General features: G+C 40.3%; 1 protein-coding gene across 1 annotated transcript in view; it reads right to left on the reverse strand.

Annotated features, from left to right (window-relative positions):
* The window catches only part of NAMPT (nicotinamide phosphoribosyltransferase), a 65,580-nt gene that overhangs the window by 13,548 nt on the left and 35,209 nt on the right, over nt 1–16,823 (reverse strand). Inside the window, exons 2-5 of the mRNA XM_009883548.1 lie at nt 4,992–5,148; nt 3,590–3,693; nt 702–830; nt 51–209 (exon numbers count right to left, since the gene is read on the reverse strand). Coding sequence (XP_009881850.1) covers nt 51–209; nt 702–830; nt 3,590–3,693; nt 4,992–5,148 — 549 coding nt within the window. The remainder of the gene's footprint in view (nt 1–50; nt 210–701; nt 831–3,589; nt 3,694–4,991; nt 5,149–16,823) is intronic.

The raw sequence follows: 16,823 nt of genomic DNA on the forward strand, positions 1-16,823 counted from the left end.
TATAGTTAAGAACAATTAGACTCCTCAAATTATTAGACAAATAGCATTACCTCTTGTGAAGAAACTCCTCTGTAGCCAAAGTCATGCAGTTTGTATTCCAGTCCTTCTAAGCTGCCAGAAGTCTCTAGCAAATATTTGGCCAAAATCTTTTTCTGCTCTCTGGAGTTTGTAGCCACTGTGATCGGATACCATGACTGCACAAGAATAGTCTAAAACAAAACCCATCACATTATTCAGAGCATGTTTGCTTAGGACTTAAAAAAAAAAAAACACTTGGCATTTAATCAGGCACAAAAAGGTCTATTTATTTTCATCACCCATTCAGAAGGTCCTGATGCCTCCAACAGTTTGCTCTAGGGCTAAAGGAATTAGCCTTTATAATGCCTTTATAAGAGAGGCCGTGTATTGACCAGCTCGGGAGTTACCACTTTCAAGCTACAGACACCCAAATTCCCCTCATTCTCCTTTCCATGTGGATAAGAGTACTGTTGTGTATTTCCTGTAACATTATTACAATCTCTTGCCAGGTAGGGGGAAAAGGTCTGTGTAAGAGCACTACAAAAAAAATAATCCAGGCTTACTTAAAGCAGAAAATTAAAGCTGCCAGCCAGATTCCCCTTATACCAAATAAGGGATTCAGCCTTTAATTTAAGTGCATTAATATTTACTTAGAATAAACATGTTAACTTTCCAAAACTGACCTCAATCCAATTTGTGAGCCAGTAGCACTCTGGATCTGTGTTTTCTACCGTGAAAAGAACATTTCCTCTGGGAATTACAGAGCCCTCAGGAACAGCCTTTATTTCTATAGGAAGATGGCCATCGTATTTCTGTGTAAGAAACAGTAATATTGTTAGACAACAGGAAAGATAGGACCTCTCTTTTATTCGACTGCAAATAAAAGTCAGGCTATGAGTTTATTGATAAAGCTGTCTTCTTCTTCACTTCTTTCAACCCTAGAAATAATTTGGTTTGTTTGCACACCCACCAGCCTAAACAAATAAGAAAATCCACATTTATCAAAAGAGGGGAAAAAATCCTGTAACTTAATATAGTCTCTTTATCAAACCAGATGATGGTTATCAGTTATGTTCCTTGTGCAAACTGAGTCAGGAAGGCTTAAATATTCTATAAAAATATTTAAGTTCTACCCACAGAACAAGAAATATTTTCTTCAGTGCTTTCACATGAAGAAAACTAAAAAAGTTTAGCTATTATCTAGGCCTTCAAAAAAATCTCTGGTTTTGCTTAGTATAGATGTGTGCTTTGTTAATTTATTAGAGCAGGATCCATTTAATATCTATTTTAAAGAATATTTTATCATTGTAATTATGCACTAAACATGAAATCTAATCTTGACGTGTCATTCTTTCGCCAAATTCAGTCTTTCATCCCTGAAGGACTAAAGATTGTGTGAAATATGCCTTTTGAAAAAGAGTAAGTTGCAAACAGGAACTCTAACATAGTAATTATAACTTTCTAAAAGAGCTTTGCAAGCTAAACTGATAATACTTAAAGTGTTTTGTATATTAATTTTTTTTGACAGAAAGCTTCTATGAGATACTCTTTAAAGGCAACAAAAATTCCATCAATTCAGAGAAATTACACAGATCCAGAAGTAGCACCAAAACATATTCTCCAGTGCCCAAAACACATTAAAAGTCTCTTCTACACTACAGTTTAAAAGTTTCTTCCAAAGCGTAATATGCTGAAACAAATTATGTTTATATACCACACCGGGTTTAGTTGTCAGACCTGGAGATGTCTTTTCTGGATTATAAAAAGGACAACGAAGCCTTCAAAAAGGCTCAAAATAATTTATCACTGATTCAATGAAGACAAAAGTATACTTCAGTGAAAAAACAAAAGAGATTTCAAAGTTGCTATAGGTGGTGATTTTGTCCACGGAAAAAGCAATATGGTCACTGCATAGCACTATATTACAGCCCTTTTCAAAATTTGAGGGTACAATCAACTTGTGCAATTACAGCTGCCACTCATCATCAATTCCTGCCCACTTCCAGCCTGTACACCAGCCCCTTGCTCTCCAGGCAGTCCACTCCTCTCTTCCACACCTTCACCCTATCAGCATTTACTCTTCATACAAATTCGTGCGTGTACATTTCAAATTTGTTTTGGCACTTCACTCACACAGCCATTGCTCCCTCCATTTTACCTAACTCTGCCCATTGGGTAACAGAGGCAGAGAGCGAACAGTGGCACGTATGTGAACATATACAGGAATTCAGAGAGCAGAAGCAGGTCCCTGTGTGCGTGGAAGGGCATACAAAGACCCAAAGGGTACATAAACTTCCAGTTTGACAGCCATCACATCTAATATCAAGAAGTAAAAATCATTTGTTTATATACATACGCACAATTTTAACAAGAAAATCTGACAAAGGAATAAACAATGTATGCAGGGGGTATGCAGGAAGGCTTCTTTTGACTAAACCAAAAGCATGCATTGAAATGGAATTAGTTAAACCACATTAAAACCCAGTGTGGACAGACATGCAGCATTAAAAGTGTATTAATTCAGTTTAGCCAAACAGGGATCAAGATTAATTTAAATGCAAGTGAGAGCAGTTCACAATGTATAATGTAGCTTAAACACAAATAAGGATTGAATTCACATTATTTCAAATGGATGCAAGTTGTCTACGCACCTCTCCGTAACTCCCGCTTAGAAAACAGTGGTTTTATTTACCTTGCTGCCATTTGCAACATTTACTTGAAACTCACTTTTCTCTTGCACACCTTATGGTCCACCATGATTGCAAGATGACACCCAGATATATTCACAGACAGATGCCACCATTAAATACATACTGTCAGGGTATTCGGGGACAAATAAATGCAAAGAACTAAAAATTGTGTTTTCAAATGCCAAAAATATCCATTCACTAGAATCCACAATGAAACTTAGCATTTAATTAATCTGCAGGGATTAGAACAGCTCTGATAAATGCTATTAGTATGAATCTGCTGCTTTTATAGAGATGTTTGCAATTATTCGAAGACTGACACCTTTTTAAACAAAAGGGAAAGAGTATAATTGTGGAAAGACTTAATTTGGAGGGATTTGTGTCAGAAGTGCTCAAGCCTCGTATTTCATAAAGTTCAACTTAAGTGTCTCTGAAAAATTTAGGAAATGATTGAACAAAACATGTGTTTTCTGGACCTATTTACACATGCAAGAAGTTGTGACGCTTTCTGCACTAGAATAAAAATGGTTATGATTAATTACAGAAAGCAATGTAAATGATGCAAACAACCACTAAGCACGGTATTATAGACGGAAACTTGCCAACAAGCCCCCACTTATAGTAGCTGGCTGACGGCAGCCATAAATCCTTATTACCTGCAAAGCCATATTTGGCATCTGAAAGGATGAAAATTACTTTTCTCTAAGGAATTACAATTATATGATTATTCTTTGACAGCTGCTACTCCCTGTACACTAAACATAAAAAGCTAAATTTATCCAGTCTTTACTATCACAGTTAAAACGAGAGACTGCTATTTATTCCACAGTTGATTCATAAATCCTTCACGACGACTTCATACTATTTTCCTAAGTTTTTACCTCCAGAATATAGTTCCATCCTTTTTCATTGAAGACATCATCTTGAAAATGCTCCCTATATACTTCTTTGGCTTCCTTGATTTTCTCTTTGGTCACCACTTTACCTGTTGTTTCAGAAACAGAAGAAAGCTTAGAAACTTATGACATTCATCAATTTATAAAATAAATTTAAAAAGGTTCAGTCACAGAAAAGTCACTTTGCCTCCAACAAAGACATGGAGAACGTGTCAAATGAGGTATACCAGCTCTGTTAAAACCAAATTTTATTTTCATTTATTATATGGATTAGGATGCTCAAGAAACCAACAGGACAAAATAAACTTGTAGTTTGCAGGTGACTCAAGAACAATTTGGGATTATCACTCCTATGACAGTCAATAACCTGTCAAGGTTTTTAGTAGCAGTGCTTTTCCCAGAGGAAGGTGACGATTGTGCAGTTTGGCACATGCAACAAGACATAACCAGACTAGTGCAGGGGTTAAGCTATGCTGCTCCAGGGAGAATCCCCACGGAGAGGCCCTACAACCAGTCTTCGATTAACCACGTCTGCGATACCAACTGACAAACTAACCACGATATTTGAATAAGCTTCAGGACCAATCATCTACTGGAAACGTTAGAGATCAATCCTCAGATAGCCAAAGAGAAAAGAAACAAGATTATTAAGTGGTTTGATTACAGCGCAATTTGGTGGAATTGGCAGAGATATTTATAGATTCTGGATCAAGACAAAGATATGTAAGCAATATGACTAAAGTTTCCCTTCTAAAGCTTGGCAGAAGGCAACTTGCATTCAGGTCAGAACAGGTGATATTTGCACATAATACAAAAAAGCGAACAAAATCTGAAAATTCCTTGGTGCCGTTTAAGATGTTACTCTTAAAACTGTCAATGTTGAAAACACTTTCACACGTAGCTGCCATATTCAGTGATCTAAACTGAGTGGCAACTGAAATTTAAGGGAAACTAAAACCATTATTAATTTACACAGTAAATAAATACAGACTAAAGTTTTTGTTCAAAATGTAAAATCTCTGCCGCGCCCCGCTCTGCCCCACCCCCTCCCAAACCTTCTACGTTCTTGTGATTTTATGCAGAGTCTTGCTCTACTTTAATTCATTTCAATTTAGCCCACTAAAGTTTGGATACACACATCTCTTCATTTTTAATAAACCACTGGCATAAATAAACACAGTAGAGAGGTGTCTGAATTAAGAAGTCAAGACGATTTTAAGAGAGTGGACATCTCATTTCCAGAATCACATAAATATGATCTTACGCATGTCACTGTCTACACTGTACCAAGATAACCAGGAATTGTTTCAGCTATAAGACTCCAGGCCTGAGAAAAATTAAAATATTTATTTACAGGTAAATTTTTACTGGAATTTGAGACAGTTACCTTTTAAGTATTTATTCAGAATGTACTGCAAACCATAAAAAACAGTTTCTTCATATTTCACTTTCCTTAATTTGGAATTTTCAGTCTTCTTTTCACGACATTCAAAGTAGGAATATACTTTGCTTGTATTAGGTGGATATTGCTTGTAGTGTGTAACCTACAGTAAGAAAAACTTCAGTAAGAGCTCAAAACATCACTACAAAGCACAAGAGAAATCATATTTGTACATTAAAGCCCAGAGTCACTCCCAACTCTTCTGGACTATTATTATTCATTCATTCACATTCTACGCGGAAAGTATTTAAGGGATTTCCCCTTTTTTAGCCACCTTCAATTTTCAGTTCAAAAGAGCGTCTTGTCTATCTTATTCTTTGCTTCTGTGTCGAGCCTTTACCCCTAGAGTAATCTTCATGGTCAGCTCTTCCACTCCCCTGATGTTTTTCGCTGTGATTAACTGGGAAAGACACTGGCTAGGATTTCAGGAGTCCCACTGAGCACCGACGCGCAGGTGTGGCCAAGCACAAAGTTGTCTGCCACTACCGAAGTGGAGGTACGCACTGTATTTGATCGAAGCTTTGAAGGCTATAATCACATAGTTCAAATAAAAGCCATCCAGACTCAAGAAGGCATTGACGATGGCCTTTACCCAAGCATCCCATTCACTATGAGCAGAGCGGGTTTCCCAACCCCAGATTATGTTGATCTTACAAACCTGTTACTGTTGGTAATGCTGGTAAAATCTGCCTGAGGTTTGTACCTCCCCACAAAGTTTGCTAGGGGGACTTTTTTCCCCCAACCTTTGAAAAAGTTCACGTTTGGCATAAAGGAAGCATGAAGAGCTGCAGTCTGACAGTGGATGTATTACATGGAAATTGGTCATATGAACATATAAAGTTCCACTGGATTCAACTATAACTGCTTTTTTAAGCTACTGATAGTAAATCTACCCAGAAATTTACTTTGGTAATGTATCATTTGAAACCAGTACACTATAAACATTAACAACTTCCACCTGCAAAATTGTTATCTCCTTATGCGTAAAATCCAAACTCCATGCAAAAGCCGTAATTCCATACTAAACAAAAAGAATACACAGTGACGTAAGTCCAATACTATCAATGTTCAAGTTACAGGATACATACATCAGCTTAAGGCATTCCCAAACGTGAAGTTATCACAAGTTTTCTTAAATTATGACAAAAAGAAGAGTCTGAACATTCCATAAGCGAAAACTGTTCCTATAGCAGAATAAAGCACCATCATACAACAGAACAAAACTCAAAGAGGTGTGAAGGTCATGTCTGAATTTCTCAAAACCCCAGATCTATAGGTTAGAGCATGAGTTCATTATAAGTTTCTTGCTGCTACTTCTTACTCCAAATCACGCTAAATATTTTCGTTTCTAATATCACAAGGAATTGGAAAAGGGATAGTTGTACCATTTCTTCCTTATTGTCCTGGTTTTTTAAGTGTACCTCTGACACTTTCAAAATAAAATATTTGAAAGCTTCCCTTACCTGTATTGCTAAAACCATCTAGTAAAGGATTTTAAAAAATACAGTTTTCTTTTCCCTCTCAAATGCCATTTATATTTAGTATCTCACTCAGCTTGGACAATGAACTAGACTGCTCAACTGAATTTTTTGGTTATCCTATACCAGCACAACGCTATTGTGGTTTTGTTTCCAATGCTGCAAGAAAACATTCAAATAACGAAAAAGTCAGTATTCAGATCTTTCCATTATCTTTACTTCTACGAAGTTTTCCAGGCCAATCAAATAACCCCCAAACTTGTGACTGCAAGTTTTCTGCCTTCACTTTAAACAAAGCACTGCAACACAAGTATTGAATGGAGCACAAACCTATTCTTGTCTATTCTAAGCTACTCTATGCTTAAGAGTAGCATCGTCCCAAAGACAAAACCTGGCTTTCAGATTTAGGTTCTAGCTACTAAGAAATGTCTCACTCCACAAGTTATAACTTCCAAAAAAATAAATCATATTGCCAGCTCAAAGAAAACTCCTGTCAGTGTATCATCATGCTTAAAGGAAAAAAATCCAAACAAACAAAACACACCCCTTCCCTAACCCGCACCCCTCCCCCCCACTGTGGAGTGGTCAAACAGAAAGACATGTCAAACGTAGCATATAACTAATGTGAACATAAACACACACCCAGCTACCTTGCAAAAAAAAAAAATAAAGTATTAAATGGACTCTGAGAAAAAGAACATTTAATTCATTAGAAGGTTCATCCACTGTAAGGCACGGAGAGCAGAAGCTCCCTGCTTCACACTGATGCCACTTGAGTTAAAGCAGCTGTATGAAAAAAAAATTGCTCTTTTCATGACTGGGGCAGGACTTTAAGTTGGTGCTTCTTTATGATTTGATTATATCACCTGGGAACTCTGTTTAATTTTATTTCTGTTCTTCATCCTATTAGATCTTAACCTGAAAATATATACCAGATAGCGTCCAGAAAATAGCTATTTCTAGGCATTCACACCTAAACAAACATTTTATGCGTAATAGAAATATCATTTTATCAACTGAATTGCTTCAAAGCAATTCTTGAAAGAGTACTTGAAAGAGATAATGAACTTTACAACTGTTATATGTGTAAGTTTCAATTATATTCTTCACAAACTAGAATCTATTTGAACAGTGAAAAATACACATCCCTGGTAATTAAGGTATCGATATATACTTTACATCTGTAAGTTTAAGTAACTTGTGCTTCTTTTGACATTCTACAAACCTATTAATTTTATCTATAAACTGAAACACCCTTCAGGTGCCCACAAGGCTTCTCACAGACTACTCAGTATTTAAAGACACAATCACGATCTTGAAGTACCACACTTTCCAAGCACCACTTACTGCAGGCGTGCTGCATAGGTACATGAGAAGTTAAGCACAAGACCTACATCTCCTGTTCCCTTATCTGGCCATCGGTTTTCCTTCCAAGCTTTCAGGCAGGGCACCATACCCAGCAGGAGCATCTGCCCACAAAACGTCATAGCTGCTCCCACCATCAGCTGGCATTTCTGGAGCACTAGGACATGGGGAAATAATACCTGGCCACTATAACGACGGTCAGGAGGCTTGGCATGTAGTGAAATAAATGCCTGATGGTAAAAAAAAAAAGTCTGAAAAAGGATCAAGCTCTAGGGAGCAGGAACAGTTCAAAGAAGACACAAAGAATGCCACTGCAAACAACAAACCAACCAATTAAACAAACAAAAAAACCAACAACCCATAACACAACACTACAAGGCACCTGAACCATGAAAACTACACTTCAAGAAGTGCCTGAACCTTCCTTGTTGTCAGATGAAGTTTTGCATCTCTCTGTATTCTAAAGAAGAGTGGAAAGAACAACCAGTGGCAACATACAATATTTGAAATGTATCTTATGTGACTACAGATCAAGACAGCATTGATAAATCTATGCTTTCAGTTAGGGGATGACAGAAGCAGAACTTGCACAGATGGGGTCTTGATAAGCAGGAGTGACTACGAAGTCAATAGGAAACCCCTTCTCTACAGAAGGAAAAAACCAAAAACCAAACAAAAGCCCCTACTGGGATTAAGAGACCCTTACAGGAAAACAAAATCCAAAAATATCTTCAAAGGCCTTTTGATATTTAGTTCAAAGACTGTGGTTTAGGTTTTATCTATACAACGTATGACAAACAGCCCCTTGGAAGAACCATCTACAACAAGGTTATGTACTATGACTGAAATAGAGCACTTTTTATTCCAGTTGTGATAACTCCTTATTAAATTTCATCCAAATAAAGGTATATTCTGAACAAAGAATACCTCCACGAGGACTACAGCCACTTAACTAAATCTAGTCAGCCATTTCAGGAAAACTATGAAGCACAAATTGCATTTAGCCATCCAAAAGAGCACTACAAACATTTATAGTTAAGAAAAAGGAATTAACAGGTATTCATCACAAAACAGGGATGACTGAGGCAAAGGCTGCATTTTTATAGGCCAGATAATCTTATCTGGCTTTTATGGCAAAGGTTTTCTTATAATCTACAAGTTTTGTTCTATAAGAGATTGCAATGAAATGGACTTTAAAAGGTTATTTAAGTCTGTATAACTCAACCATTTGGAAATATGAGAAAACCAGGTGTGACATGAGTAGAGAAGTCAGGCACAGCCAAATTCTCCGTTGGTGGTTTATTCCTGGTGCTCAGCTGGGTCAGAGGGGTGCTAACACGAGCCATCAGAAAGATGCTTCTAAGCTCTGCCTAGAGTGAAGCAAACAAAGCCCCGAGTGCCTGGCCAGCAGGATCTCGCCGGTGCGTCGTGGTTTAACCCCAGCCGGCGACCAAGCACCATGCAGCCGCTCACTCTCTCTCCCCCCACAGCGCAATGGGGCAGAGAGTCAGAAGGGAAAACTCGTGGGCTGAGATAAAGACAGTTTAATAGGTAAAGCAAAAGCCGTGCAGGCAAGCAAAGCAAAACAAGGAATTCATTCACCTCTTCCCACCAGCAGGCAGGTGTTCAGCCATCTCCAGGAAAGCAGGGCTCCATCACGTGTAACGGTTACACAGGAAGACAAACGCCATCATTCTGAACGTCCCCCCCATTCCTCCTTCCTCCTCAGCTTTATATACTGAGCATGACATCATATGGCATGGAATAGCCCTTTGAACAGCTGGGGTCAGCTGTCCCAGCTGCGTCCCCTCCCCACTTTTTGTGCCCCCCAGCCTGCTTGCTGGTGGGGTGGTGTGAGGAGCAGAAATGGCCCTGACTGTGCAACCACTGCTCAGCAGTAACTACACCATCCCTCTGTTACCAGCACTGCTGCCAGCACAAACCCACAACACAGCCTCTTACTAGCTACTATGAAGAATATCAACTTTATCCCAGCCAAAACCAGCCACACCGTACATAAACTCTACAAGGGATGGTACCAGTTCAGCTAAGGTGGTATTTGAACTTTCTGGAGTTATTTGAAAAGATCTTTAGTGCAAAACAGGTAGAGAACAACCCAGCTACTGAACCCGCGGCACTGCACAGCCAGAAACACAAAGAACCGGAGGGAGAGGAGGAAGAGAAGCCAGAAGCAGCGTGGCCCTGGTGTAGTTGTGCCGCTCAGCTGGGGCACTTCAGGTCTGCAGCAAGTCATTATGGCCCAAGGTACGGGCTGGTCACTGCACCACCAGCCTCACTCCAACGCTGAAGTGAGCTACATCCTTCCCAGCGCAGATGAAAATCGACCGTAACCTGTTTTATGTGACAGGTGAAAACGAGAGCTACGGTTGTGGGGTGCACTGTCAGAATGGCTTCTTAATGCTGGAAGAGATGTATTTGGCGGATCGTCACACCCAGATACAATTTACTTAGATGATTTTACTGCAGTGGTGCTTCTGGCACTGGGGACATTTACACTCCAAGATCCCCTTTAGTAACAGTATTACATATCATTTGAAAATATTGTGGAAAGAGGCCACGATTTGAACAACTGCTTTACCTAAACCTTTATGAGGTGTAACCAATGGAGTGGTTAAAAGCAAAGGTTGCCAATAACCTTTACGGAAAACAACACTGTCAACGAGGAGATGAACCAGTAATTGTGAACAAAGGGAATGCTCGATCAGATACAGCTCACTGGGATGAGACATGAGCTATAAGGTATTGCTGACCCCCTTCAGGAAAAACCCCATAACTGTGCCTAGCAGTTATATTCATCAAGGATGCTTTAGTAGCTTTCAAAGCAATTACAAAGGGAATGCACACCACAAACAAAAGTGGAAATGAAAACCAAAAGACAGTGTGGTTAAAAGATAAGCTTATTTGAACACAAGAGGAAACCTCAGAAAAATCAAGCTTTAATAAGTCAACAAAAAGGGCATCCAACAATAGCAGGTAAAGTGAAAAACCACCTTAAAAGTGAGTACCAAAAAAAAAAATAATCTAATAGTCAAGTACAATCTTACTATTTTGATTATACACGAGCTTCAAATGGCCATAGGAAAGTAGCCTTAGAGAGACTCTAGGCCCCTTATTAAAAATGCATAACTGAAGCAAATACAAATTAAGATAATGTTTAAGATCTAAAGCGACAATATTGGGAGATATCTACTCTTATGAGATGAGAGGGATGAACTAATGCAGGTTATGACTGAAGGCTGATCTTGCACCACTTTTAATGTCTCTGTATTCTAGCTCATTCATCATCTCTTATACGTGTATTGAAAAATAAGAGGACCAGAGGTGAGCAGAAAAAAGTTAATAGATCAGTCAGTACTAAGAAAATTAAGGAGAGCACATACAAGCAACTGAATTCCTACAGAAGCTGCACATTATCAGCAGAGATGCTTTAAGTGACCATGTCCACATTCATTTAAAAAACAAGGTCAAGTGTAAGCACTAGAACTGAGTGTATTCTAAATTACTCAGAGACAACACAATGTTTATAAAAAAAGGTAACAGCAGATTTCTTTACCATCAAAAATTTCTGTGTGCTCTGCATCCGAGATTATCATAACAAAGATGACAACATGCCTTATGTTTACTGTTTACACATTTGTGAATAGTCAGCTGTACCACTTCAGATACTGCTACAAGTTTCCTGTTCCTTAATGAAAAAAGAAAAACCTCTTCAACAATGAAAGTTGGAATGACTCTGGACATTACTTTCCATTAATTTAAAAATTGGCTGAATGCTGTACAGTTGCAGTGTTCCTTTACAGCAATGACGACCTGGAGTTTTGATTTGCAGTCACGCAGTCCTGTTACAAAACTTGGAAGATAACGAACCCAGATAGAGTGAAGATTGCTTACAAGGAGTGCCAGGCCAGAAGTTTCCAATGATTTTCCACTGACAGGATTACAGAAGAACACGTTCACACCCCCACCACAACATTTTAATAAATATATGTGCACATATATGGGCTGCTGAAAAGAATATTTTGCAGTCCTTAAGTACTAGTCAAAACCAATAAGCTAAAGAATACGCATGTCGCTTCCTGGAATACCTCTAGCCTTCTAAATAAAGGATACACAGGCTGTTAGAGCCTGGAATAAACACACACTCCTATGAAGTGCTTCAGAAGTAAATGCTCTTCTACATCCATGCAGAGTAAAAGAAGTCATTCAAAATGACAGATACTTAAAATTCAACATACAAGGCATACAGAGGTAAAAAGTATCTTTTAGGCTTCCTTGAAGCGTCCAGAAAGAACTGAATTCTGGAACAGATCTCATTTACAGTCTAGATAGCAAGTCAGCTCCTCCTATGGGGCAATTGCATGGCAGCTTATTATAGCTATCAGCTTAATTACGAAACATGCCAAGCAACAGCAATACATTGCATTGGTAAAAGCAAAATAAGCTATTATTACTTTAGTGAACAAGGTTCAGTCCTCATTTCAATAGCTTTTCCCCACTTGCAGCTCATGGCCGATCCAACCCAGGCCTGGCATACGCCAGTCACTGGTATCTTCTGAATGAAGGACACAGCTCTGCTAAACTCATCCTCTCAATAGTTTCAGACTACGTATACCCTGGAAGATTTCTTGCCTGTGCAGAAATAAACAGATTCCCAAAACATTGGGAATCAAAGAGAAAGAAAATGTAGAGGCGATGTGCCAATGCATTGGGTTTGCGTGGCACGGTTTTGGTAACTGGGCTGGCTTCTGTGAGAAGATGACAGAAGCTTCCCCAGTGTCCGAAAGAGCTAATGCCAGCTGGCTCCAAGACAGATCTGCTGCTGGTCAAAGCTGAGCCCATGAGCAGTGGTGGCAGCACTTCTGAGATAAATATATTAAGACATGGAAAAAGTTGCTGCATGACAGCAACAGCAGCTGAAGACAGGAGTGAAAATATGTGAGAAAAAACTCTGCAGACACCAATGTCAGTGAAGAAGGAGGAGGGGGAGAAGGTGCTCCAGGTGCTGGAGCAGAGATTCACATGCAGACCACGGTAAAGACCATGGTGATGCAGGCTGTCCCCCTGCAGACCATGGAGGTCCATGGTAGAGCACATATCCACCTGCAGCCTGTGGAGGGCGCCATGCTGGAGCAGGTAGATGCCTGAAGGAGGTGGTGACCCTGTGGAGAGCCCACACTGGAGCAGGTTTGCTGTCAGGACTTGTGACCCTGTGGGGGACCAATGCTGGAGCAGTCTGTTCCTGAAGGACTGCACCCTGTGGAAAGGGCCCATGCTGGAGAAGTTCATGGAGAACCATCTCCTGTGGGAGGGACCCCACACTGGAGCAGGGGAAGAGTGTGAGGAGTCCTCCTCCAGAGGAAGGAGCAGCAGAGACAATGTGCTATGAACCAACTGCAACCCCCATTCCCCGTCTCCCTGCACTGCCTGGGGGGGGGAGGAGGGAGAGAAATTGAGCCTGGGAGGAAGGAGGTGTGAGGGGGAAGTGTTTTAAGCTTTGGGGTTTATTTCTCATTATCCAACTCTGATTTGATTGGCAACAAATTAAACTAATTTCCCCAAGTCAAGTCTGTTTTGCCCGTGACAGTAATTGGTCAGTGATTTCCTCCCTGCCCTTAACTCGACCCATGAGCCTTTCATTTTATTTCCTCTCCCCTGTCCAGCTGAGGAGGGCAGTGATAGAGAGGCTTTGGTGGGCATCCAGCATCCAGCCAGGATCAACCCATCAGTCAACAGCATCAAATGAAGGAGGAATTGAAGGGCATGGACCCTCCCGCTTGGGAAGTGGAATGAGCAAACAGAACCCTCACTGTCACAGAGGGGCAAGATTGCTGGGACTCCTTGGTATAGACACAAGAACAAACCATCCTGCAGCATCAACAGTGAGCTTCAGGGAGCCTACTGATAGCCCCTCACCTGCAACAAGAATCCTCTAGCAACAAGGATTTTTACTTCAAATGCTTCCCTTTTTCAGTAATACTGACTAGCAGAAAATTTTACTGCCATACTGGACATTCAGACAAAGAGGTTCCCCAGATAACAGCACATTGATGAATCTCTTGAAAGTCTTACAATCTGAGGAATTAAAGAGACTGCTGTTATTTATCAGCAAGATGCACACACGCCATACCATATGCCCATGCCCAGACTCTGAGGGGATGGCATGTAATACCCAGCACACAGGAGGAATTACACTGTTGCGGGATTTGGAGAAGCTTAAGAATATGCAACAAAGTAAACAAGAAGAAAAAAACCCACCCCTAACTGATGTAAAAACACTTATCTTGTTATGGGGGTTAGAGATAAACTGCACAATTTGAAGCCCAGCCTCAAAATCCTGGAGCACTTGTACAACTCCCAGTTCATAATGGAAGCTCAGTACTGGGTCCAGTGTGTAGCATGTCTCCGAAATTCACTCACTGGGAACTATTCCTATCTAGAAACACCAAGTATACTAAAAATTAGCACAATACTCAGTTGTTTTTTCAAAAAACGCTTTAAAGATTTTTAAATTGAATATTTGATAATCTTCCATGACTTAAAAGGAAACATCCTATGATGCACACACATACAGGAAAATGGTTTAGAGGGAGTCTGGATTAACTGTCAACAGATGAATCTTTGCCTACCAAATTACTTTGTCTCTGAATTTTTATAGGCACTAAACCAGTAACCAATTTTCTCTCCACCCCAAATTTCCAACTGCAGCAACAGAGATCTGGGACACTGGAGCTAACACTCAAACTAATGAGTTGTGACAGATATGACGCTGAGATACCAGAACTTTTTACTCACGGACAGCTGCCTAAGCTAGGATTGTACTGTTTAGGACGATCTGCACATTTTTTTTTTCCTGAGCTGTTTATTTCCACATGACTTTTGTGACCAACATTAGTTTGTACGTATCGGCATCTACTGCAATAGGATCGCCAAGTAAGCTTCTGAACAGATACATGCTTTTTCTCAGAGTCTGAATGTTATATACGGACGGCACTGCACTCAAACAGATGCTACAATTGTGGATACAGCAGAAATATCTAAAAAAAAAAACAAACAGAAAAACACAGAAGATCAATTCTCATTTTTCTTTTAATTGCTAGGAAGAGTGTTTGGTAACTCCTGTAAAATGCTTGATGTTGCAAACTACCAGATATTTTAGTGCAATTGTTACTGAAAGTGCTCTCACTAAGTGTCTTTCATTGATTAGGAAATGACCGTATCATCCAGGGAGAAGATAAGTGATGTTTGCTCATATTACCCAACAAGATAAAAGAAGCTACTTGTTTAAGTACTGTTCAAAGATGCCAGAGTTCCTAAGATTTGCAAAAAAGCATACAGGAAGAAAGACAATTTGAATAGTCCTAACAAAGCAAAGTAGACAATTCCAACTGTTTTTAATATAATACAAAATGCTGCCACAGAAAACATCATCCAAATTCAGTTTTAAACTGGAAAAAAACCACCCCACCTCAGCCTTTACTTGACCTCTAAGATTTCTACCAGTCCTGAGATGTTACCAAATCGTCTTTCCTATGAAGCAGCAAAAAAAAAAAAAACCCAAACAAACCAACAACCCAGAAGCAAACTGGTGATCCATCACTCCACTGCTCCTCACTACCACTAATCCTAGAGCAGATCCAGTGAATTTAGGAAAAGTAGCGTGCAAATTAGATTTAAAATAGATACCGTTTAAACTCAGGCCTACGGCATTTAATGTGATTAGTCTCAGACATGGAAGAGAAGTGGATCTTCCATATTTGAATAAGTTTGATAACGAACACTTAAACATAGTTCTTAAAGAGCACTGCAGCTAGATTAAGTCCTTAACAAAAGCAGTTTTGCGAGCCCTCGGTAGCAGTGTAAGGATGCTCTGACTGAGCCGCTCTAAGATTTATCAGCATCTTCCAGTCTTCTAACACACCTTCCCACAAACAGCAACAATAAATGTGAAGAATTTCTTTACAAAAAGAGCATCTTTATGTAACAGCATATAATAATAATAAATATCACAGAGGAGCTGGGAAAGATACAACAGCACCAGCCAGCAATGGGAGCACATACGGAGGCTTGTGCATTGGTAGTCAGTCAGTAACAAGACCTGGTCATAACGTTGTATGTGCTTTTTTTTTTCCCTCAACTCTTCTACCTAGAAGTACTCTCCTTCCCAAAACCCACCCGCGTGGTCAAATCTTTAAAGGAATATAACATAATAAATGCTTTCTAATGATAATCAGGACCGTTACTGTAGTTTTGCTTAGGGGGTGAACAACCTCTGTGACATTGCAATGGAGCTCCTGAAGGAAAAAAAAAAAGTTAGTTTTTCAGTCTAGGAGACACAGGGTGCATCTCTACCCCCCAGACTCAGGGATTCACACGCCAGCTCTGCTCCGTGCCCAGGAACTGTACACTTACATCAATGCCACGCTGCGCAGCGGGAGGACTTGGGCCTGACCATGCTCACGTACTAAGGCACGTTGGTCAGAAAGCAGCAGACCGGAGTGCGGGCAGCCCACGCCTGCACTTGGCCATTGCCATCAACCAACACGGTTTTCAAGTAATTTCACAGGACGAAGGGAGGACTGTGAAGCGCGAGCCCCTACTCCGAACCACCCTGCCTACCAAACGTGACACCGCAATGACCAGAAACTAAGCAGAGGACTCCAAGAACACGTATTTTGAGCCAGCCTCTTCCTCGGAGCGCTCCGCATCGCAACCAGGCAGCCACCGACCGGCACAGCTTCGTACCCCCGAGCTGACCAAAGGGAGAGAAACGAAACACGGGGTGGGGGGATAAAAATAAAGCAACAACTCCGTTCGCTTTCCACCCTCCCGCCCCGGCAACACGTGCGCCCGCTCCCGTCGCCGGTGAGCGAGGGAGGGCGGGCAGCCCGGCGGGCCAGAGGATGCCCGGCGGCAG

This window comes from Charadrius vociferus, unplaced genomic scaffold (assembly GCF_000708025.1).
Source record: "Charadrius vociferus isolate BGI_N301 unplaced genomic scaffold, ASM70802v2 scaffold704, whole genome shotgun sequence".
Lineage (NCBI taxonomy): Eukaryota > Metazoa > Chordata > Aves > Charadriiformes > Charadriidae > Charadrius > Charadrius vociferus.